General features: G+C 45.3%; 2 protein-coding genes across 2 annotated transcripts; both read right to left on the bottom strand.

Annotated features, from left to right (window-relative positions):
- Positions 1-4,050: 4,050 nt before the first annotated feature.
- On the bottom strand, positions 4,051-10,888 carry CFAP107 (cilia and flagella associated protein 107). Its single transcript, XM_053281284.1, has 4 exons — positions 10,652-10,888; positions 8,314-8,427; positions 8,044-8,221; positions 4,051-4,312 (listed from the first exon to the last, which is right to left on the bottom strand). Exons 1-4 carry the CDS (start codon positions 10,760-10,762, stop codon positions 4,107-4,109), a joined length of 609 nt encoding a protein of 202 aa, XP_053137259.1. The 5' UTR covers positions 10,763-10,888; the 3' UTR covers positions 4,051-4,106.
- Positions 10,889-13,922: 3,034 nt separating this feature from the next.
- On the bottom strand, positions 13,923-18,224 carry LOC128338591 (arylacetamide deacetylase-like 3). The gene is made up of 3 exons (XM_053281285.1): positions 18,142-18,224; positions 15,703-15,762; positions 13,923-14,697 (listed from the first exon to the last, which is right to left on the bottom strand). Exons 1-3 carry the CDS (start codon positions 18,222-18,224, stop codon positions 13,923-13,925), a joined length of 918 nt encoding a protein of 305 aa, XP_053137260.1.
- Positions 18,225-24,811: the final 6,587 nt, after the last annotated feature.

A 24,811-nucleotide genomic window follows, 5' to 3' on the forward strand; every position in this document is an offset into this window, starting at 1 on the left:
CGTAAACTCCGTGGCAAGCCTCTCTACCATGGAAAAATACAGCTACTTTCCTGCAACGCTATTACCAGGTTATAAGGCCATAACGCAACATTAAAATTCGAAACAAGGCATCGGAAAGATGGACGGCACCCTGCTGACAGCACAGAGAGCGCAATATGAGGGGCACTTATGGGGCACGTGGCAGCGTGTAATCTGGAAAACCTCCAGAAGAAAGAAATTGGGTTCTGAGCTGCAGCCAAAATGTGGTGATGAAAGGCCCGTAGAAGCCTTCACAATGTTAGAGCTGGGAGGGTCCTTGGAGACAAAAAAAGTGTGCGGCCATTTCAGCTCAGTACTCAGTTTGGTCATAGGGTGAGTGATTCATGACCATCACAATCGTTCTGCTATGTCATCAAGATTCTTTTCCTGCAGTGTCACGCACACATTCACACCTGCAGGTGTGCTGAAACACATCCCAAAGAAGCTTGGTGAAATTATGTACAGTCAAATAAAGTGTTTCCTCCCTCTGGTTTAGTGTTTTACTGCACATCAATAATATGGGGGAGGGGGAAGACTAAATGAATTAAAGGCATTAGAAGCTTTAGCAAAGTGTGCAGATCTGGCTTTGAACAAAATCTGAACATAAGCAAGTGGTGCTAAGTAGAACTAATGGAGCCAACTTCCTGCTGCTTTTAACATGGTGACTCTTAGCTATGACCCCCCCGCCATGTGCTGTGCATTTGGGTTGTATTCAGCTATCAGCACATGGGTTACCAAGGGGCTTTTACTATACTCTTGAACCAACTGCCATCTTGAACCAACATAGTGGATTGGCTGCCATCTTGAACCAACATGTTGGATTGGCAACAACCATCACCACCCTCCATCAAAGTTTCCCGGGGCTCCTTCCCACGTGCTGTGAATTTGGTTTGTATGTGTCAGCACAAAGGGGTGCTATTTATTCTTTGAGTGGCCACCATCTTGAACCAACCTGGCAGATGGACAAGAAATACCAAGGACCTCCTCCCATTTTCTGTGAATTTGTCTTGTGTTGGACCAAAATAGGCCTCCTCAACTTTGTTTGATCAGCTATTTTTGGACGACAACTCCCAAAATTCTCAGTCACAGTGGCCAATAGTGGCCAATAGCCAGGAGTTATGGGAGTTGTAGGTCAATATCTGCAATGTCAACATATGCAGGAGGGCCAAAGTTGAGCAGCCCTGGACTAGAGTGGCACACACACACACACACACACACACACACGGACATGGTGATCTCATATGACTTCTTCCCTTTGGAATGTAGGCTAAAATGAGAACACTGGAGAATTCCTAATACAGGTGGTATCACTTAGTCCATTTGGAACTCCAAAATTTGGGCAAAAAATTAGATGTGGAAAATGTTGAATGCATCCCTGGATCGAGGATGGTGTGAACAGGAGGAATCTGGGGTTCCTCCTGCCCCAGATAGGAAGGGAACCTAAAGTGGTGCTGCTCAGTTGATCATTTTGTTGGAAGTAGCCAGGCTGTGCCAGAGAGACACCCCCTCGCTAGGTCACCCAGTGATGTCCTGGGCTATGCTGCCTATAGCCTGCCTCACAGCTATTGGTCTCTATGGCCAAGGAGGATGGGTTTGCCTAGAACAAAGCAGAGGACCATAAATAATGTGGGTTCAGACATAACATGTACCTCAGTGGAAGCAGCATTTGGTTTGGCAAGCCAACTTCAAATCTTGGTTGCAGAGTTTGAAGACCTCAGGTTCCTGCCTTGTTCAGACAATCAGATTGTTCAGATTGTTCAGACAATCCCAGACAAGCTGTCTACCAATTTTGCAAATAGGTTCTGCGTTACGTATGAACTCGCCCAAAGACTAGCAAAAAAATGATAAAGGAGAGACAAGAAGCTCTACCCTGCAAAGACTGACTTGATTCATTCGCTGGGCATGAGAGGGTGTTGAACTCAGATCTGCAGGGAACTGAATAATCACGCCCAGAGCTCTACTGATCAGGCTGGCAGTGCTAGTCTACCTGGTAGGGATGTGTGAACATCAGACTACTGGTAGGGATAGCCCGTGGGTTGGCCCCCATTGGACTGCTGGTTGGGATAGCCCGCTCCTATCCCTTGCTAGGGAGGTGCTGATCAGGCTGGCAGTGCTGATTCTGTCTGGCTAAATTTGCAGCAGTACAAGCAGCTGCAGTTTGTAATATGTTCTAAACCAGTATGACCAGGTGTTTGCCATGCCCAAATCATATTATCCTCTATAATAAAGAGCTAAGTGAGTGTCCGTGCCTTTCGAACGTTGTGGTCTGCGTCCGTGTCTCCCTGGGCTGTTCTGGGCATGCGCTTCGCGCATGCCCAGAACAGACCGAGGGAGACACGACCGCCGACACCAGGCGGCCATGCTGGCTGGTTATATTGCTGCCGCGTCTGGGAAGGGAAGGGAAAGCAGGCGGCCATGCTTACGGTTATATTGCTGCCGACACCGGGAAGGGAAAGACGGCAGGGGTGGACAGCAATCTGGCCAGCAGGTACGGCAGTCTGGATGGCACTCTGGGACGCGGGAGGGAAGAGGATACCGGGGCCGGGGACAAAATGATCAAATTGCATTCCAGCCGCTGCCGCCAACCGCCCTCCCTCCCAGCTGCCCGAGTCCTCCTCTCACGGCCCCACGGGCGGCCATGTTGCCCCAAACGCTGTCCCGATCAAATTGCTGCCGCAGCCGCCACCCACCCGCCCGCCCTCCCAGCTGCCCGAGTCCTCCTTACCCTATGATGAAAGTCCATAATTTGAGTGGAAGAGAGGAGCTCGCAAACAGAGCTCCTCTCTGTGCAAAGGTTCTGCCCGAACTGGCTCTATGGACGCAAAGGACACAATAGGCGTCCTTTGAACCCAAAGTGCCAGATCGGGAAGAGGCTTTGCAGAGAGAGGAGCTCTGCTTGCGAGCTCCCCTCTCCTTCTCAAATTATGGACTTTCATTGCCCGAATGACGCAGCGGCGGCGGCATTTACATGGGCCGATTTGGCCCTTAATCATGTGGGGGGGTTCGCAGAGGAGGAATCGGCCAGCTGGGAGGGCGGGCGGGCGTTTTGGCCCTTAATCAGGTGGGGGTTAAAAAAAACCTAGCGCCCGTTATTACAAAGGGCTGAAAAATACTAGTATGTCAATAATATGACATATTTTTGCAGTTACCATCTATTTGTATTATTGAAATATATTATTATTGGAATATTAGAATTGTAACTAGCTGGGCCAGGCAAAGAGCATCTGCGCCTCCAGCCCCTCCCCTTGCACCCCCCCTCACTTTCACCCAGCCGTCCGCCACTGCCATTTTCTTCCCCTGACCACCTGCCCGTCTCTGCTGCTGCTGTCTCCCCCACCACCATTTTGTTTCCTGCCTCGCCCACAAGCCTGTCCGCTGTCGCCACCACTTTCTTCTCCTGCTGCCAGCAGCTCGCTCGTGAAATTTTGCGAGAGCTGCCACACATGGGATTAGTGATGGTTACGCCTTAGAGATGTTATAATAACAAGCCTATTATTATTGCAAGTAACCCAACTGTATTGCTAATTATTTTGGGACGGTCCCTATTAATGTGACTCAAACCCATTCTAAAATACTTCCTGTCTCGGTTGTGTGCAATTGGATGGATTGGCTTCTCAGTCTGACGGACTTGCGTAACATCCTCTTTCTGTCTAGCAATCCTATCTCCAGAACAGGCATTTCATACTGCAGGCATGAACAAATATGTGCAACTTGAAAAGATGATAGAGCTGTTTAGAGGCAGCTTCATGCTGAGAGAATTCCCTAGATGTTCTAGCTCACACTCTCTTCTCTTCCAGAGTTCCTCTTCCACTCTCTTCCGATGCTTGTAGAATATGAGGGAGGAAACGTTGCCATCTCAAGTCCTTACCTGCCAGTTCTAAGCATCATCTCTGCTACAATGAGGACTAGAAGCCTACTGCCAAGTTTTAAAAAGAAAGCTCCACGCAGTCAGTTTCCTAGATTTCATGCATGTAAATTATCACCGATTTCTTACAGGAGGATAAATAGAATAACTTTGGGGCACGGGGTGGATACAGGTGATGCATTTAATCTGCTGTTGTATGGAAACAGGAAAGTTCAGCACCCTTTCAGAGATATGGATCCAGGCTCCTTGGCACCCATTGCTTCTGAGTGGATTTGAAGACACGAGTGGTGATGGGCCTTCGGCGTTCTGGATAAGCAGTAACTGGAGGCTTGACATAGGAAATGGTGTACACGCTGTTCATCACCTCAGGATCTCTGTGACTCCACTTTTTCACAAGGTGTTCAAAAAGTCCATAGTTAGTGGGAGGTTCTGAAATAGGAGAATGTGAAAGTATGGGATGAAAACATAGGAAAAGCAGATGGTAGCGTTCAATAGCACTTACATTTCAATGAGTCATATAGGACAGGTATATCAATGGCTGAGTGGGGAGCCTCCATTTTTGGAAGCAGTCTATACCTTCTGAACACTAGGTGTTGGGGAGGAACAGCCAAGGTTGGCAAGCAACTTCATCTTCCGAAGAGCTTGGTCATCTTAGGTCACAAGAACAGCCCTGCTGGATCAGGCCCAAGGAAACCCATCTAGTCTAGCATCCTGTTTCTCACAGTGGCCCACCAGATGCCGCAGGAAATGACAGGCAGGCGTTGAGGGCATGCCCTATCTCCTGCTGTTACTCCCCTGCAACTGGTACTCAGAGGCATCCTGCCTTGGAGGCTGGAGGTGGCCTATAGCCCTCCAACTAGTAGCCATTGATAGACCTCTCCTCCATGAAGTGATCCAAACCCCTCTTCAAGCCATCCAGGTTGTTGGCTGTCACCACATCTTGGGGCAGAGAATTCCACAAGCTGATTATGCAAGTTGTATGAAAAAGTACCTCCATTTGCTGGTCCTAAATTTCCCGGCAATCCATTTCATGGGATGACCCATGGTTCTAGTGTTATGTGAGAGGGAGAAGAATTTCTCTCTATCCATTTTCTCCACACCATGCATGATTATATAGACCTCTATCACGTCTCCCCGCAGTTGTCTTTTTTGCCAAACTAAATAGCCCCAGGTATTGTAGCTTTGCCGCATAAGAAAGGTGCTCTGGGCCCTTGATAATCTTGGTTGCCCTCTTCTGCACCTTTCCCAGTTCTACGATGTCTTTTTTTGGATGTGATGACCAGAATTGTACGCAGTACTCCAGGTGTGGCCACAACATAGTTTTGTATAAGGGCATTATAATATTAGCAGTTTTCTTTTCAATCCCCTCCCTAATGATCCCTAGCATGGAATTGGCCTTTTTCACAGCTGCTGCACATTGAGTCGACACTTCCAACAAGCTGTCCACCATGACCCCAAGATCCCTCTCCTGGTCAGTCACCGACACCTCAGATCCCATCATCTTGGAAACAAAACATTGGGTTTTGTGGCTTCCCTTTGCCCAGTGAGAAACTCTACCACCTATTGCTGAAAAGTCTCTTCCTACCATTTCTAAGCATTTTCCCTGCTACAATGAGGATTGTACTGCCATTAAAAAGAGAGAGATAAGCTCATTGTAGTCACAGTTTCCTAAATTCCTCACATAGGAACATAGGAAGTCAGACCATTGGTCCATCTAGCCCAGTATTGTCTTCACAGACTGGCAGCGGCTTCTCCAAGGCTGCAGGCAGGAATCTCTCTCAGCCCTATCTTGGAGAAGCCAGGGAGGAAACTTGAAACTTTTTACTCTTCCCAGAGCGGCTCCATCCCCTAAGGGGAATAGCTTACAATGCTCACACTTCTAGTCTCCCATTCATATGCAACCAGGGCAGACCCTGCTTAGCTAAGGGGACAAGTCATGCTTGCTACCATAAGACCAGCTCTCCTCTCATGCAAATGATTACATGCAAATGACATGCAAACGATTATCTTCTATAAAGGGGACTTTATAGAGGACTAGGGACATTTATCCCCCCCTTTGTTCATTGTCCCTATGCCCCTGACAAAGCAATTAAAACTATTAAAACAACTAGAAGTTAGAAATTAATAAAAAAATCAATGAAATTAATAAACTGATTTTTAAGTGTCACCATCAGAAACTGAGCCAAGGAGACCCAAGGAGGAACCCTATCAGTTGATAAGCAGCTTGTGCAATAACTGATACATCTACCAAGTAATGTTGCCAGAAAGGGGTTTATCTTAGGTCAGCATAGAAATTACAAAACGAGAGAACATGCCCCTTGGAGGTTCCTAGACTGCTGCATGGCCTATTCTCAAAAACCTTGGTATGGCAGCCAGCCCTTGGGAAAGCAGAACATTAAGTCTTGCTATAGTAAAAGCTCTGCCTGTGGTCTGTTGGCAGCTGGCTGAAAACAAGCAGCATTTTCTTCCCATTTAGAAATCCAGATTACCTGATTCCCCCCACCTCCAACCCCGAACATTAAAGTGATGGAATTCTGGGAGGAATTAACTGATGGATTTTAAGTGAGGAATTCTGCTGTCTGAATTCCAAAATCATATTCATATTCCCCACCGCCCACATTATTAATATGGACGTGTATGAAACACAGCAAAAAAATCAGCAATCTCGATAGAGTCAGATTGCATTACGATACTCTCTCTCTTTTTGCTGTGATTTACTCTTTGCTAACTGAGCAAAGAGGCATCTTTTAGGTGATACTAGGAACATAGGAACACAGGAAGCTGCCTTATACTGAGTCAGAACATTGCTCTATCTAGCTCAGCATTGTCTTCACAGACTGGCAGCGACTTCTCCATGGTTGCAGGCAGGAGTCTCTCTCAGCCCTACCTTGGAGAAGTCAGGGAGGGAACTTGAAACCTTCTGCTCTTCCCAGAGCAGCTCCATCCCCTGAGGGGAATATCTTGCAGTGCTCACACTTCTCGTCTTCCATTCATATGCAACCAGAGTGGACCCTGCTTAGCTAAGGGGACAAGTCATGCTTGCTACCACAAGACCAGCTCTCCTCTCAATGGTATGGGTCTGTCCTGTTGTATCATTTTGGTTGGAAATCCATAACATTGTTAATATGACTGAACAGCAATTTTGGTTGTTAAAGGTGTTTATGTCCTTTGGGGGCATATATTCCAAGTATAGACTTTATCTTTGTATCCCGAATTATGGATTTTTTTTAGCATGGAGAACAACATTGGAAGGATAAATTCTCCTGAAATACAGTTGTGGATTATGGATGTGTTCCTTAGCATCATTTGAACAAGATTTTTTTTTTCCCCAAATGAAATGAAAAAGGATTTTTTGGTCCAGTTTTAATTTCGTCCAATTTTAATGAGCTGTGTGGTTTTTGAAGAGTTATATTCCTAGAAAAAGTTTGTTCCCCTCCTTTCCTCTCCTCGTTTCTTTTCTGTTTGGTTGTATTGGGGTATATATATTGTTTTAGATATGAAGATTTATGGGGAAGGGATGTATGCTCTTCATTCATTCATTCAATTTCTATACCGCCCTTTCCCCTTCCTCTTTTTAAAATTGATTATATTATGATTTTTTTTTTGCTTTATTACTTATAATTCAAAATTTAAAAAGAGTTTTTAAAAAGAGAGAATGGCAATCATAAACAAAGCAAATGTGGATGATGAGAAATTCCAGCCTCTGAACATTGGCTTGTCACTTTTTCTGCCCTGGTAGGAGGCCACCTAATGGTACAGTGGGGAAGTAACTTGCCTACGGAGAAAGAGGTTGCTGGTTTGACTCCCCACTGGTGTGTTTCCCAGACTATGCAAAACACCTATATCAGGCAGCAGCAATATAGGACGATGTCGAAAGGCATCATCTCATGCTGCGTGGGAGATGGCAATGGTAAACTCCTCCTCTATTCTACCAAAGACAACCACAGGGCTCTGTGGTCGCCACGAGTCGACTCCGACTCGACGCCCAACTTTACTTTAGGAGGCAACAGCAATATAGGATGATGCTGATCATCTCAGGCTGTGTGGGAGGAGACAATGGTCAACCCCTCCTGTATTCTACCAAAGGCAACCACAGGGCTCTGTGGTCACCATGAGTCGACTCCGACCCAACACCCAACTTTCCTTTAGGAGGCACCTACCAGCCACTGGGTAGTCTGATCTCTCTGGCAGCCAGGCCATTTTGTGTCTGCTCCATTTGCGAAGAGGTGGCAGCAGCGGGTTATAGCCATGTCTGATGTACTGGTCATCATATTGTGTTACAAGGTTCCGGTGGCTTGGCTCTCCATGATGGGTCAACAGGTACTGCTTGGGCAGGCCCTAAAATGCAAGGGGCTGAACTTTAATTTAGGTGGGTGGGAGCATGCTTCTGAACATTTGCAGCCACCAGCTTCTCTTGAACTTTAACTTACGTCCAGTTTCTTCATATATTTTCTCATCATGGTACGGTCTGGTACCTCCCCTGGGAAGCGAACATAGTCTCGCCTATAGATGCTCTTGCCAACTTCCCCATGGTCTCTTATATACTAAGACAATGCAGACAAATATTAGTCACACATTCTGAAGACATCTGAACTATCAAGGAGGCTACGAATGAATGCCTGGCTCTATTGTGCTCATCGTCAATTTGTTTCTCTATCTATCTATCAAACTTCTATACTGCCCAAACATTCGTCTCTGTGCAGTTAACATTAAACAATTAAAACACATATAAAAAGTTAAAACAATTCAACAATTTAAAATCAGCAATAAAATTAAAACAGACAATTGTTAAAAAGCTGGGAAATCTTGGGTGAAAAGATGGGTTTTCAGATGTTTTTTAAAAAATTGCCAGAGATGCAGAGGATCATATCTCAACAGACAGCGCATTCCACAATCTCAGGGCAGTAACCGAGAAGGCCTGTCTCTGTGTAGCCCCCAGACGAGTTGGCGGTAACTGGAGACGGCCCTTCTCAGATGACCTCAATGGGCGGTGTGGCTCATAGTGAAGAATTCACTCTCTTAAATACCAAGGTCCTAAGCCATTTAGGGCTTTATAAGTTATAACTAGCACTCTGTACTGTGCCCGGAAACCTATTGGCTCTAAACCCTTAGTCTACAAAGCTCAACAGCCAACTTGTGTTTTTTGTGTGCTCTGAAGATGGAGGAGCTTTGAGGCTTGCAAGTTCCTGTGGACAGAGAAGTGGAGTGCCCACATACACACATTCCTCATCAAGCCTACAATGCCTTCTCCTGAGGACCCACTCCGAAGTAATGGTGGCCAAAGCATGTGCTTAAATCCATATCTGCCCCAATCACATGGTGGGGGGAGGGAGAAGTCCAGTTTTAACAGCAGGACACACAGGTAAGGGATGCTAGATCCTTCTTGAGGCTTACTTTCTCCTCAGCGAATCATAAGTGAGGGGGAAACACTTGAAGCAACACAGGGGAGAAGCTTCTTCATTCTCCACCTGAGCACCCCTTCTGCTTTTAAAATCAGGACACCCCCCCCCATTTCTTTATAAGGTGGGACACCTTATTTTATAGCTGCTTCCCTTATACGCACAAAGTAATCTTATATAGATTTAACTAAGAGTTAAATCCATTTTCTCTTTCTCCTTCCCCTCTTCATTTCTGACTCCACCCTTCATGCTCTCCATAAGATCTGTACTGGGACAAACTTCGAAACAGCAGAACATAGGAAGCTGCCTCCTACTGAGTCAGACCCTTGGTCTATCTAGCTCAGTATTGTCTGCACAGACTGGCAGCGGCTTCTCCGAGGTTCCAGGCAGGAATCTCTCTCAGCCCTATCTTGGAGATGCTGCCAGGGAGGGAGCTTGGAACCTTCTGCTCTTCCCAGAGCAGCGCCATCCCCTGAGGGAAAGATCTTACAGTGCTCACACTTCTAGTCTCCCATTCAAATGCAACCAGGGTGGACCCTGCTTAGCTAAGGGGACAAGTCATGCTTGCTACCACCAGACCAGCTCTCCTCTGTCTAATCTAATCTATCTGTCTTTCTGTGTCTCTGTCTGTGTTAAACAGAAGAGCAAGGAATGAAAGGATGGAATACTCCCTTCCAGAGCCCTATTTTCCCAGTCTTCAAAGCAGCTCCACAGGGCTGTTAATTACTGAAAAGAAACCTGTGGGAAATCCTTATGATGGGTCTCTGTGCATCACTAGCTGGCCTCTACAGGTTGAGTGGTCATGTATCTTCCTCCTTTCCCCCCGCCTCTTCGTTTCTGTCCCTTCCAGTGTTCCTTCTAAGGTGTGTGCACGTGCGTGCGCTCATAAGTTTCTTGATGTCCACTCAGTTAATTTTAGTTCCAACTCAGGATGAATCAGGAAGGCCCCACGCTGAATGCACATGCGCACACACATGTGCATGCTCAAATGTTTCTTGATGTCCGCTCAGTTAATTTTAGATCCCACTCAGGTTGAATTGGGAAGGCCCCACTCTGAATGCACATGCGCGTGCACATGTGCATGCTCACAAGTTTCTTGATGTCTGCTCAGTTAATTTTAGTTCCAACTCAGGTTGAATCAGGAAGGCCCCACTCTGAATGCACATGCGCGCACACATGTGCATGCTCACAAGTTTCTTGATGTCCATTCAGTTAATTTTAGACCCCCACTCAGGCTGAATCAGGAAGGCCCCACTCTGAATGCACGTGCACACACACTGCCTTGATACTGCCACCCAGAACAAAACTCATTCCGCACACAGATTGAATAAATTAGAGAGGACACTTGTCCCTCCTTCCCCAAAGATACCTTTTTCCTTTCCTCCAGCCAGTTTCCGATGAGGACTTTAGTAGAGTACTTTGGTTCTATCCTCCAGCTGGGGAGGTACCATTCCTGCACGTCCCTAGAAGTCGTAAACATGGTTTATTTTCACATGCTGTGCCAAAGAGCCAGATCAGAAGGTCCTAGGCTTCCATCTCTGTGTGCGTGCAGAGCAGGGCACCCTCACCTATGAAGATCTTTGGTCTCAGGTTCTCCATTGTTGACCATCCCCATGGTAACTCTCTAGGCAACCAGAAATTCTGCCACAGTGAAATAAAAGCTATTATTCCAATGAAGCCAAGGCAAGACATGTCAGTGGCTTTGAACAGGATAAAGGGCTACTCACATCTTGTAATAATTTTAATAAATATTTTTAATAGAATATTTTGTCTGGCACCCCACTTTCCTGCCTATGAAAAAGCTGAAGAATGGGAAGGAAGAATATAGTTCAAATTGGGAAGGGAATTTAATGGCTAAAAATAAGAACCTAAGAACAGCCCTGCTGGATCAGGCCCAAGGAGGCCTATCTAGTCCAGCATCCTGTTTCACACGGTGGCCCACCAGATGCCTCTGAGAAGCCCACAGGCAAGAGGTGAGAGCATGCCCTCTCTTCTGCTTTTGCTCCCCTGCAACTGGTATTCAGAGGCATCTTGCTTCTGAGGCCGGACAGATATGGACTCAATTGCAATGAAGGTATGAGAATAGATGTGGCTTTGCTGAGGAGTTCTTTTAAAATCTAGGTTTGTTTGTTTTGTAAAATTAATTTTTATTCACTGCTCATCGAAAAATTCTACAGCAGTAGTTCAGGAATCAAAACAAACAATAATTTTATTTATTTATTTATTTATTTATTTATTTGTTTGTTTGTTTGTTTATTTGTTTATTTTTGTACTTGTATCCCGCTCTTCCTCCAAGGAGCTCAGAGCGGTGTACATGGTTGTTTTTATCCTCACAACAACCCTGTGAGGTAGGTTAGGCTGAGATCCATGAAGTAATACAACGCAATAAAAACTAAAACCAGTCAATAAAACAATGCGGCACAAGACATAATGGCCACTCAAGATCTCAACCAGCAGTTTTTAAGGTTTCCTGAAAATTTTACGCATTTTCAAAAATATAGCGGGGTGGGGGGCGCTATATCGATCTCGTGTTTAAAAGAGTTCCAAAACTCAGGGCCACTACCAAAAATATCCTACTCCCAAAGGAGGATAATCTAGCCTCCACACGAGATGAAATCCAGAACAGGTCCTGACAGAAGAACCCAAATGCCTGGGAGTTCTATCTATAATCTCTCTCTCTCTTTCTATCTTATATCAAAAGTTTTTATTCTAAGAATAATTCAAGGAAGTTGTCCCAGATTTCTGACCATTTGTCAGATTTGTTTACCTTTTTGAGGGCCAATTTTTCATGTGCTGCTAACTCGAGCAGGTACGGCATGCACCCTTTCCTCAATCTTAGGGGGAATAGGAGATTTCCATTGCCACAGGATTAATCTCTTGGCTACTAGCCAGCCTCTCCATAGCCATTGTTTAGAACTTGGTTTTAGCCTTCAATCGGCTAAAGCCATTTTGGAATCAAAATGGATAGATCCTCACCCAACCAGCCTTGGGCCAGTCAACCGCATATCATATGAACATAGGAAGCTGCCATATCATAGTCAGATCATAGGTCCATCTAGCTCAGTATTGTCTTCACAGACTGGCAGCAGCTTCTCTGAGGTTGCGGGCAGGAATCCCTCTCAGCCCTATCTTGGAGATGCTGCCAGGGAGGGAACTGGGAACCTTCTGCATGCAGGTGCTCTTCCCAGAGCAGCTCCATCCCCTCAGGTGAACTTCTTCCCATGCTCACACATGTAGTCTCCCCTCCAAATGCAACCAGGGTAGACCCTGCTTAGCTAAGGGGACAAGTCATGCTTGCTACCATGAGACCAGCTCTCCTCCCAATATCCTTCCACCTGACCTATTTCCCAGGGTTGTTATAAGGATGAAATTGTGGGGAGAACTTTGGACGTAACCCTGAGCTCCTTGAAGAGAGAGCAGAAGAAAAAAGTAACCAATAATAATAATCACAATAATAAATCTCGAGTGACAAAAATATGTGGTGAGCAGTCAAATATCCCCTCAATTACACCAGTATGTAATTAGTTCTCCTTTATAGACTTCTTTATGGCATATAAAAGTGGGGGTTACTCCAACAGGATGCTGTTAAAAGCAAACGTTCCAACGTTTTTGTGCACACATGTGCAGAGAGACCCCAAATGGCCAAAAATGGCCTGACAACATTTGGAAGGAGCTTGAACCTCATTGAACTCGGGCCCTGTGATGAGGGAGGAGCAGGAGGTGAGGGTGAGGGTGGGGGGAGGGTCACTGGAGTGAGGGGGCTGTGGCAGGGGGTGGTCAAGAAGGCTAATCTACTAGCATGCAGATGTTCTGCATAGGGATGTGCGAAACATTTCGGCTACAGAACGATCTGTACCCGAAACTGTGTGTTTCAGGTGATTCATTGATGAAATGAATCACCCTCTTGCCCTCCTGAAATGTTTTGGAGCCAAAACAAATCACCCCCATTTCAGCTCAAATTATTTGTTGTTTCAGCCCTCCATTTTGTGGCTGATTAAGTCCTTCTTCTTCCTCCTCCATTTTGAGTTCTATGTGAATTTCCTGCCTTTTTGCCAGCCGTTGACTTCAATGCAAAAAGGTCCGATGTGACATCTACTTGATTTTCAGGTCCCAGGGTGAAAAGAGTGGGGCGGGGAGGTAGTGCCTAGTGGGTGGAGGCTACCACCCAAATTGCAGAGGAATTGGGCAAAGGGCTGATTTTTGGTGTACTGTTGAAGTTTATGCGTCTTTAAGGTTTTCCTCCATAAGGTATAATGGAGGTTCCAGCAGCCCCATAACTGCACTTGGGGGGTGCTGGGGTGGCCCAGAGTGAAAGGTGGTGTAGTGCACATAGGGTGCCAACCACCCCCATGGGTTTCTAACCCATGGGGTACAGGGTTCTGTTGTTTCTGAGGTGTTCTGAGTGTAGATTCTTTAGTAGCAAATGAGATTTTCAATACAACCCATGAATCCACTCTCACTTGCTACCAAAGAATCAACAAAGAATTTGGATCCGAATTGAAACACTGAAAATCCGAATTGCACACCCTAGTTCTGCACCAATCCGGCTAGTATATATGTCTTAACCTTGTACCACCCTTTCCTCTCTTGTATGGGTGGCCTGAACTGGCGTGATATCACAAAACCACTGTTCTCTTTTATTATAGGCTTTTTATGAAGCTCACGATGTTATCCATGCCTTTCTTCCCTGATGGAAAAGTTAACCAGCCCTTGTCAAAGAAGCTTAGGATCCCATGGAATCCATTGGCAATGTGGTACCAAGTCACTGGGACCTTGTTGTCTTCTAATCTCTTCTTATAGAGTAACCCATCGTCCCTCAGGACATCATATTCACAGGTCACGAGGCATGTCTTGGGGAGCTGGCGAAGAACAGCATCCTCCACAAGAAGTGGCGAACCGTCCGGGACACTCAGACCCTTGACTGCCTCATACACTTCGTTCACACAGGAAACAGGAACTGGGGGCTTGTAGCCTCTGGCCTTAAATTGGATGGGGATTTTGTCAGCACAAAGCCATTTCCTGTACTGCTGCTTTCGGTATTCAGGGACATGGTAGCCCTCCAAGACCTCTTCTAGGAAGGAGGCGTCTCCATTCATGTACTGCAAAGTGTAAAAAGCTGCCCGCTTCCGGAACAAAATGGGCACCGCTCGGTTTTGCTGATACGAAGGCAAGTTGAAGTCTACAGCCTGCAGGCCTGGGTAGATGAGGATCTGGGCACACACCTTTGCAAGCTCTGGGCGACTCACTAGGCTCTGGCAAACCAAGGCAGCAAGTTGGCCACCCGCACTATCCCCGGCGACAATGACACGGCCGCTGTCCACACCGTAATCTTCTGCGGTCTCCAGGAAATGGGTGGTGGCAGCAAGACAGTCATTTAGCTGAGCGGGAAACCTGTTCTCAGGAGCCAGGCAGTACCTAAGGGAAAGGCAATTGGTACAGATTGGAAACACTTTCTTTTTTTGGCATTTTAAAATTGTATTGGCTTTTCCAATAACTTTGCAATCCGCAGATTGGAAACACTTTCCTTCCATTTGGAATCTGAAAGGCTCCACTATTGCTTCGTTCTATCTGGTAGGCCCTTTAGCTTCCTGAGCTTTTTATAATTTTCAGTTTTCATTGGAAACAAATAATTGTGGGTTTTAATCTTTTATTTTCTTAAAAAACAAATTAGTTAACTTTATTACTTTTATTGTATCTGTCTCTATCTTATTGTTGTGAGCTGCCCTGAGCAGTAGTGCACTGGAGGGGCGGGGGATAAATATTTTAACCGCCCTGAGCCATTTTGGAAGGACGGTATATCAATCAAACAAAACAAAACAAAACAAAACTTATGCAATGGCTGACATACAGAGCAAGGATCCAAAGAGGCACCTTTTAAATACTTAGCCAGGGGAGAGCAACTGGCCCTATCCATCCCCAGCACAGCATCCCTCCAGTGTGGCTGTCACTGGAACCCCATGTTCCTTTTTAGATTGTGAACCCTTTGGGCACAGGGGACATTTTTACTTACTTACTTACTTACTTACTTATTTTTCTATGCAAACTACTTTGGAAACTTCATTTGAAAAGCAGTATATAAACAGTAGTAGTAGTCATAGCTGTAGTAGTACTAAAGGTAAAAGGTAAGGTGTGCTGTCAAGTTGAATTTGACTCCTGGCACCCACGGAGCCCTGTAGTTTTCTTTTGTCAAGACTGGGAATTTTCTTCCTCAAGACTGGGAATCCCTGCTCTTTTCAGCACATTTTGCTGCTACAGTGGCAATCAGTAGGGCAAGAATCTAATTTCCCTAAAAGATTCAGTAAGATGTCGCACAAAAAATCCCGATCATTTGTGGGAAAGGATATCGCTATTGGGCTACTTTCCCAGATTCATGTCCTATAACAACTGTAGAACACACACACCACATATAGCTGGACTTACTCCACAGAGACAACCACCGATTCACTTTCTTTGGTGAAATAGCGGCAGATGTCTTCATGGCTTCCTGCAAAACAAACATTTCCAGAGATGTTGAATGATGGAACAGACAAGCAGTCCATTTGCTCACACCCATCCCATTCCAATAGTCAATGAAAAAGTGTGCCGTTAAGTGACCTGGCAACAAATTAAGAGGATGAAACCAATGGAAGGAGCTCCAGGGAGTGTTAATGCTATTTGATAAACTAAGGAAGACATTCACTCACTGCTAATTATTCTTCTCAAATTAAGTCCCGCCCCCAGGAACTAAGGATTGTTTATTTATAATGTGATGTGACTTTTTTGCCGTGACTCTTGTATGTTAGTGCAGTTTTGTCTTAATTTTTAAAAAAAAACTGCTAAAATTCAATGCATGGACTGATTTACTTGAAATTAAATACACAGAGTCCTGCCATCCTCCACTATCTGTTTGCCAGATTTCAAAGCTCTCTGTCCAGCCATTACTGCACTCTGAGTTTGTTCTCTTTCCCCCATAGACCTTTTGGTTTAAAAAGATGTCTTTGTGCATGCATGGTGGTTCAAAAAGATTTCTCTTTTGTTTTCTTCATTTTGCAATAGCATGGGTGCACTTATTATATTATTTATTTATGTATTTATTCGATTTCTATACCGCCCTTCCAAAAATGGCTCAGGGCAGTTTACACAGAGAAATAATAAATGAATAAGATGGATCCCTGTCCCCAAAGGGCTCACACTCTAAAAAGAAACATAAGACAGACACCAGCAACAAGCACTGGAGGTCCTGTGCTAGGGGTGGAGAGGGCCAGTTGCTCTCCCTCGCTAGATAAAGAGAATCACCACATTAAAAGGTGCCTCTTTGCCAAGTTAGCAGGTCAAAGAAACAAACAAAAGCTCAGAGAACAATAACTGCAGCTATAGAGGGGGAAATGGCTCAAATTGCAGAAAGCAGTTTGCATTTCTGCCACCATTTTATCTTCCAAATTTCTGATAATTTTAATGATTTCTGGGGAGGATGGTGATAATTCCAATCTGATATAGGCCTCCCTATATTGGACTGAAATTATCCCCGATATATCCAGAATAACGCTATTGGATATGCAGTATCTGACTTCAAAGCCCTACAGTGCAGAGCCTGACAGCTGCTATGGATCTTGAACTTGCCGGTATAATGTGCCTGTCCATCATTCTCGCATACCGCTGGCAGTGTGCGAGAGCACTGGAGAACATAAACGGAAAACATTATATTGCATTGCAGACTGGAAATTAACTGCAGGAAATTGAGAGAGATGGCTGGCAGAGCTGATACTCCCAAAAGTCACTCTCAGGCAGGTAGTCACCACTTTATCTGCTTGATCCGCAAGGTCTCGCTACACGGCTCTGCAAAAATGCCTGAGTATACTACACTCCTTTCATCACTCCAGCAAAATGTAACTTTTAAAATACGCTAATATGCATTATCACCTGAAGTGGCGCAGCGGGGAAATGCTTGACGAACAAGCAGAAGGTTGCTGGTTCGAATCTCCACTGATACTATATCGGGCAGCAGTGATATAGCAAGATGCTGAAAGGCATCATCTCATACTGCGCAGGAGGAGGATAAAACCTCTCATGTATTCTACCAAAGACAACCACAGGGCTCTGTGGGCTCCAGGAGTCGACACCGACTTGGTGGCACACTTTACCTTACCTTTAATATTATGCATTAAGGGCCAATCATCACGAAAAAGGCAGAATAATGTCACAGGCTGTAGGAACAGCACCAGACTGAAGGTGCTGTGATACCTCTCGCCCCTACCCTAAATGCGGTGAAGCAGGAGTAAATCGTCACTTGGAAACCTCTCTGTGAAGACTCCTTATAGAACACACAGTAAGAAGTCATCTTATATTCTGCAAGGAATCTTTACAGGGATTTGTGGGAATGTAGTGGAGGATCATCTCGCTCTCACTGGGAAAATACATTCCTTACATAAGAACAGCTCTGCTGGATCAGGCCCAAGGAGGCCCATCTAGTCCAGCATCCTGTTTCACACAGTGGCCCACCAGATGCCTCTGGGAAGACCACAGGCAAGAGCTGAGGGCAGGCGCTCTCTCCTTCTGTTACTCCCCTCTCTCCTCTCCTCCCCTCTCTCCTCTCCTTCTCTGTCCTCCCCCTTCTCTCCTCTCTTCCTCTCTCTCCTGCTGTTACTCTCCTCTCCTCTCCTCCTCTGTCCTCCCCCTTCTCTCCTCTCCTCCTCTCTCTCCTGCTGTTACTCCCCTCTCTCTTCTCCTCCCCTCTCCCCTCTCTCCTCTCCTCCCCTCTCTCCTGCTGTTCCTTTATCAGGAAGATGCCCATGGAAATGCTCTGAAAAACTCCACTGCACAGGGCATTCATTTTCTGATGCAGATTAGCTTCTGATGTAACTCACTAATGCTTCCAAATACCCAGCCACCACCATGAAAGAAGATGATGCCCCTCCTTTGACCAGCAGAGGGAGCTTTTGGCTGGTAAATTCGGACAGGCACATGCTTAAATTTCACATCCTTAATGAAGATTGTGGGATCTTCCCTTCTTTTCGGCCCATCTCGTACAAATCGCGTAAATTGGAATTGGCTGCAGATATGTAGATTTTCCAAAATCTTTCCCTTTTGAGAGAGAGAGAGAGAGGGAGGGAGGGAGGGAGAGAAGGGATTTAGTAAGGAGACATTGTTTTCTCTTATTACTTCTAAGATGATAGTGCTGGACATATTTGGTGTTGGGGTTGTTGTTTTTTAGCATTATCTTTCTACTAATGACTAGCTGCCCAAAGTCTATGAATTTCAGGCACTCAGACTGAAATGGCTTGGATTTGCAGGATTATTTGAGGAGCAGGGTATTCCTTGTATCAGTCTTGTCTCTCACCACTGGCGACCTGGAACTTACATCCAGATGAATGGATATGGTCATGCATGGTGTGGAGAAAGTGGGTAGAGAGAAATTCTTCTCCCTCTCCCATAACACTAGAACCAGGGGTCATCCCATGAAATTGATGGCCAGGAAATCTAGGACCACCAAACGGAAGTACTTTTTCACACAATGCATAATCCACTTGTGGAATCCTCTGCCACAAGATATGGTGACAGCCAACAACCTGGATTGCTTGAAGAGCGGTTGGATAACTTCATGGATTAGAGGTCTATCATTGGCTACTATAGTTGGAGGGCTATAGGCAACCTCCAGCCTCAGAGGCAGGATGCCTCTGAGTACCAGTTGCAGGGGAGTAACAGAAGGAGGTAGGGCATGCTCTCAACGCCTGCCTGTAGGCTTCCAGCGGCATCTGGTGGGCCACTGAGTGAAACAGGATGCTGGACTAGATGGGCCTCCTTGGGCCTGATCCAGCAAGGCTGTTCTTAAGTTCTTATGGTTGCCACTGGCTCGTTTAGTGGGGGACTTGGAACAGACTGGGACCGGGCCTTCTCTGTGGCTGCCCCTGGGCTTCTCTCCCCGGAATCTCCATTTCTGCTTGCTTTTTAAAAGACCCTCAAGACACACCTGTTTTCTCAGGCTTATAACTGAAATTAATTTTAAACTTTGTAATTGTTTTTAATCCCATGAAATTGTTTTTACTGTTTTTATTTTGTGGAAGTGTTTACATTGTTTTAAGTTTGTACCAGTTGCAGGGGAGTCACAGCACGGGAGACGGCATGCTCTCAACCCCTGCCTGTAGGCTTCCAGGGGCATCTGGTGGGCCACTGTGGGAAATAGGATGCTGGAATAGATGGGCTTCCTTGGGCCTGATCCAGCAGGGCTGTTCTGATGTTCTTATATTTGTTGTGTTTTAAATTGTGTACACTGCCTAGAGTAAAGAAGCAGATGAAACCGTGGACCACCTAATCAGCTGTTGTAAAAAGATTGCACAGACTGACTACAAACAAAGGCATGACAAGGTAGCAGGGATGATACACTGGGACATCTGCAAAAAAATACAAGCTACCTGTAGCCACAAATTGGTGGGATCATCAAATTTAAAAAGTTGAAGAAAATGAAGATGTAAAAATATTATGGGACTTCCGACTACAAACAGACAAACATCTGCCACACAATACACCAGATATAACTGTAGTCGAGAAGAAAGAAACACAAGTTAAAATAATCCACATAGCAATACCAGGGGACAGCAGAATAGAAGAAAAAGAAATAGAAAAAATTAAAAAATACAAAGATCTACAAATTGAAATTGCAAGGCTGTGGCAGAAAAAGACCAGAATAATCCCAGTGGTAATTGGCACCCTAGGTGCAATTCCAAAACAACTTGAAGAGCACCTCAACACCATAGGGACCACAGAAATCACCATCAGCCAATTACAAAAAGCAGCTTTACTGGGAACAGCCTATATTCTGCGACGATATCTATAACAACAGCAACAATGTTGACAATAAAATTCAGCCATCCCAGGTCCTTGGGAAGGACTCGATGTCTGGATAAAACAAACCAGTCAATAACACCTGTCTGACTGTGTAAAGAAGAAATAATAATAATAATAATAATAATAATAATAATAATAATAATAATAATAATATGAATGGGAGACTAGAAGTGTGAGCACTGCAAGATATTCCCCTGAGGGGATGGAGCCACTCTGGAAAGAGCAGAAGGTTCCAAGTTCCCTCCATGGCAGCATCTCCAAGATAGGACTGAGAGAGGATCTGGGCTTGCAGAACCAAGTAGAGTGCATAGACACAGTGGATAGAAAAAGGGTTCAGCATCAGCACACCTCCCTGCCCCAGGTGTTGGGGCATTTCTCTACTGTAAATGCCCCTGTGCCCAAAATCTGTGTTCGGGTTCTGCTGTAAACATTTGTTTCCATACAAAAGCACAGGTGGACCATACAAGGAAACACACACGAATCCACTCACCAGAACATCTGTGCCAATCATGATCACATGAATGATTCGGAGTTTTGCTGGTTGTTCCACTCCTGGAGGGATTTCTGAGTTGGAGGTATAAAAATAAATGCTGCCCACAACCAGCAAGATCACAGTTGCCAGGAGAACCGCCACCACTAACACCAACAATGCATAAAGGAATCCCATTTCACTGTGCCTGGGAGAAGGATCCGGCTTCACCTTTGGCTCAGCTGGATTTAGTTTTGGTTTTATGTCCTGCTTCTCATGTAGTCACAGAATTTCACTTGCTAGCAGGAGAGAGAAACTTCTCTGATCGCCTCTCACAGCCTTGCAAAAGGCAACCTTGGCGGTTGAAGGGCAACAGAGCTCTCAAGCAAAGCAACCCCTGTATCAAAAGCCATGATTACCGGGGCCTCTGTGTGTGTGTGTGTGTGTGATAATTCCAGCAGGAATGCCTTTGCTGTATGCAAATCACGAATGAACTCAAGATGGTTGTTAAACAGGTTAATGCCCTAAAGTTGCTAAAGTTGCTAAACAGGTTAATGGAGAGACACCTCCGAGAGCTGAACTGCAATCAACATGCCGTATTGCAAACCATGTGGCAAAATAGATTTGCCTCACCCACTGACACGCCCAGCTTTTCTCTCCCACATACATGTGCAAAAAGTTCTGAACCAGCAAACATTTAGTACATATAGAAAGACGTTTCTTCCTCCTGCTTGCAACTGGAATGTCATGACCGCAAAAGAAGGTTCAGAAGGCCTTTAGGCTCCAAAATTACCGAAGTGCACCTCTGCCTCTAAGAGTACTGATTAGCATTGATTCTGCTTCATTTCGACCCCTCCCTTCCTCCAGAGAATACAAGTTTCCCTCCTTTTATCCTCACAACAGCCCTGAGGTCGGCTGCGCTGAGAGAATGACTGGCCCATCTGCCTTGCAAAGAAGCATTTGTGTAGCCATTCAAGAGTGCTCTTGGGTGGGACTGCAGGATTGCGTAGAAACAAAAATGTTTCCAAATTGTTTTGGAAACGAAATCGGCCCGCACTGCATTGGCAATGCAGGCTGGAGCGACTCTCCCTTCCTTTAAAGTGGGGCATGGTCTGCCTCTGCGTGGCCCCGTTGGCTCCGTGTGGCCTCCTTCTATTCCAGTGGCAAAGGGAGGCCAGTGGTGGCCTGTGTCCAACCGCCACTGCAGCCCCCACCCCTAGTCCCACCCCCTGCGTCTGACATGAGATGCAGTGAGCGTTTAGCCACACCCCCACATCTGATGTCAGACACGGAGGGCGTGTCGGGGCCGCGAGGCACAGCCCCTGAGGGGCAGCGGCCCAGGTTCTTTGAAAAAGAACATGGTGGCTCCGCCCCTGTTCACAATGGTGGTTGCATAATTCTGCCGTCCTGCGCAACTACGCAAATGCTCCATTGCCAGGCAGTGTTGTGCACTGCAGTGTGTGTGTTTTGAGCCGAGTGAGGATCTGAACCCAGTTCTGTCCAGTACACAAATCCCTACACCACACTGGCTTGTTTTTTAAGCTATGCAGAGGGCAGTGGGCATAATACTCAGACTTTCAAGAAGTTTTTGCTGCAAGGAGGCCATTTGGGGACAGGGGACTATCTTATTTATGTATTATTTATTTTTCCATGTGAACCACTTTGAGAACTTTGGTTGAAAGGTAGTATATCAATATTTGTTGTAGTAGTAGTTTTTGTGAGGAGAGTGATATTTTTTAATCATGGCCACTGAGGAAGACCTCTGTTAGGTCAAAATACGCCTCTGGTCCCTATGCTGAGCAAAGGAGCAAAGTCCTTGGATCATTCTTGGACAACTTTGGGATTTTATGAGGCTTGTTCCTTTGGGAACGTTACAAACAGGGGTTGTCTGAAGCCTGATAACTAGCTACAGTACATACTTTACTAACTTTATGTATGTATGTATGTATGTATTATTTTATCATATTTTTAAACCACCTGATATATACATCTCTAGGTGGTGTACAAAATTTAAAAGCAACATAAAAGCTACAAGACACAATAAAAACAATTGCCAAAAACAGTTATTAATAAAATAAAAAATGAAGCACAAAAAAGAAACCCAGGAGAATTGCTCAATGTGAATGCTCTGTCTTCCTTTTGGATGCATTTCATGCAAAAACTCACAGAAATAAGTGCAAAGTCCTTCATCAGTATGAAAAAGTCGGGATAAAAAACCCTCAAACTATCTGTGAAGAATCTCAAGTGGTGTCTCCAAGCTATGTGACCAGGTCAATCCATGTGACTCAAGGATTGAAGATTTGGGGCAGTGGTTTAAATATGTATAGAACAGCAGTAAGATTGTGCCCACTGGCCCTGCTCGCCGCCATGTGCATTCAGCATAACTTTTGAAAGAGCTTCCTTGCAAAATCAAAAGTGGATGTGCACAGAATATTTCAGAAGTTATGCTCAAGATGCATACTGCGTTAGCATATTGCTCAACTTCGGCCCTCCTGCAGATGTTGGCCTGCAACTCCCATAATCTACGTGAGTCACGGACTCAAGATTTTGGGCAGTGATTTATCGAATACATCTAGAACAGGAGTATGATTGTGCCCACTGGCCCTGCCCGCCACTATGTGCATAGCATAGTGGTTAGAGTGCTGGACTAAAACTGGGAAGAGACAAGTTCGAATCCCCATTCAACCATGAAACTCACTGGGTGACTCTCGTCCAGTCATGTATCTCCCAGCAAGGAGATGTTGCTAAACCACCAGGAGTCACGCGATAGTAACAAAAATAACCAAACAACCCACCGTGACTAGAACAATCTGGGGGAATACTTCTTGTTATATATCTTTATGCACTTTGTCATATCCAGCGTGTAAGCCACTTTGGCTCTGATACGTTTATCAGGTAAATTTATTGTGGAAGTTAAGTTGACGGTCTGAGTACTCCTCTTCAGATTGTTCTAGTCGCGGTGGGTTGTTTGGTTATTTTTGTTTCTCCCAGCAGGGATACATGCAACGACAGCGTTGTTGGGAGGATGAAAATAATCACGTGCACCGCTCTGAGCTCCTTGGAGAAATATAAATGTACCAATAAATAAAATAAATAATCCCTGGCTCTTGGCCACTGTGGTGGGGATCATGAGAGTTGCAGTCCAAAAACAGCTGAGGGGCCTAAGTTATGCAGGCCTGTGTTAGGGTCAGCAAGCTGTCTCTCCCCCGACACATATAGACATGTGTGGTAATCTGCCAGTCGCCCAACATCACTCCATCTGGACACTGCCAAAACCCTTTGTCAATCACAAGCTCCCAAGAAAACAGCAATAATAGGATAAGAGGACTTCAATAAGACTTTAATGATAGGGCATTAATAATACGATAAGAGGTTGCTGGTTAAAAACAGGAAGTCGTGGGAACGAATAATTGGGCTGTTTTCACAGTGGAGTCGAGGATGAGGTCTGGAGTCAAGATTATCTCATGATCTGCTCGTTACCTGACTGATAGATTATCTGGAATCAGTGGCGAACGGTGAGGTGGCCGTTCTAGCAGATGACAACATATGATTAAGGTTATAGCTATTTTAAAAGTCCTAGCTGTGGAGAATCCAAAGTAATCTCTCTAAATCAAGGACCAGGTAATATTCGATCAGATTCTATCATTTAGGCAGGTTGCTAAATTTTGTCCTAGTGTTAAGGTTGTTTTTTTCAGGGGTACTTTGGGTGGACAAGAACCCAAATCAGAAAAGAACCCTGGTAAGAGTAACCATATAATTCATAATAGGGCAATTCACGCGAAGAGTCACCTCCTAACCTACTTGGGAGCTGGGCATGGCCCCGATATTTGATCGGGAGGGGAAAATAAGGTTGGAGGTTCCCTCCAGGTTGGAGGCAACCCAGCTGCTGAACAAGGTAAGCAGGAAAATAGAAAAGCCATTTTAAATTGCTAGTTCCAATGCATGAACCAGGCCTAAGACTGTGGGGATTATAGCAGAAAGTGTAGTACATGGTGATATTATTATTATGGTGGTTTTAATCAGTAGAATTGTTGAAATAACTTGCCAGACTTTGGGGAGCTAGTTGGTTGGGCTGGTTACAGTAGAGTTAAATCCATTTATGGCAGTAATTGTTACCTAAGATGGGTTCATACATAGTGGAGAACCTGCAGTATCCTCAGCCTGAGATGTGGAGGGACTTTAAAGCAAGAGCTGCAGATGGTCACATCTCTTGGTTTGTTAGAAGAGGCTGAGCTGGTC

This window comes from Hemicordylus capensis, chromosome 16 (assembly GCF_027244095.1).
Source record: "Hemicordylus capensis ecotype Gifberg chromosome 16, rHemCap1.1.pri, whole genome shotgun sequence".
Taxonomy (NCBI): Eukaryota; Metazoa; Chordata; class Lepidosauria; order Squamata; family Cordylidae; genus Hemicordylus; species Hemicordylus capensis.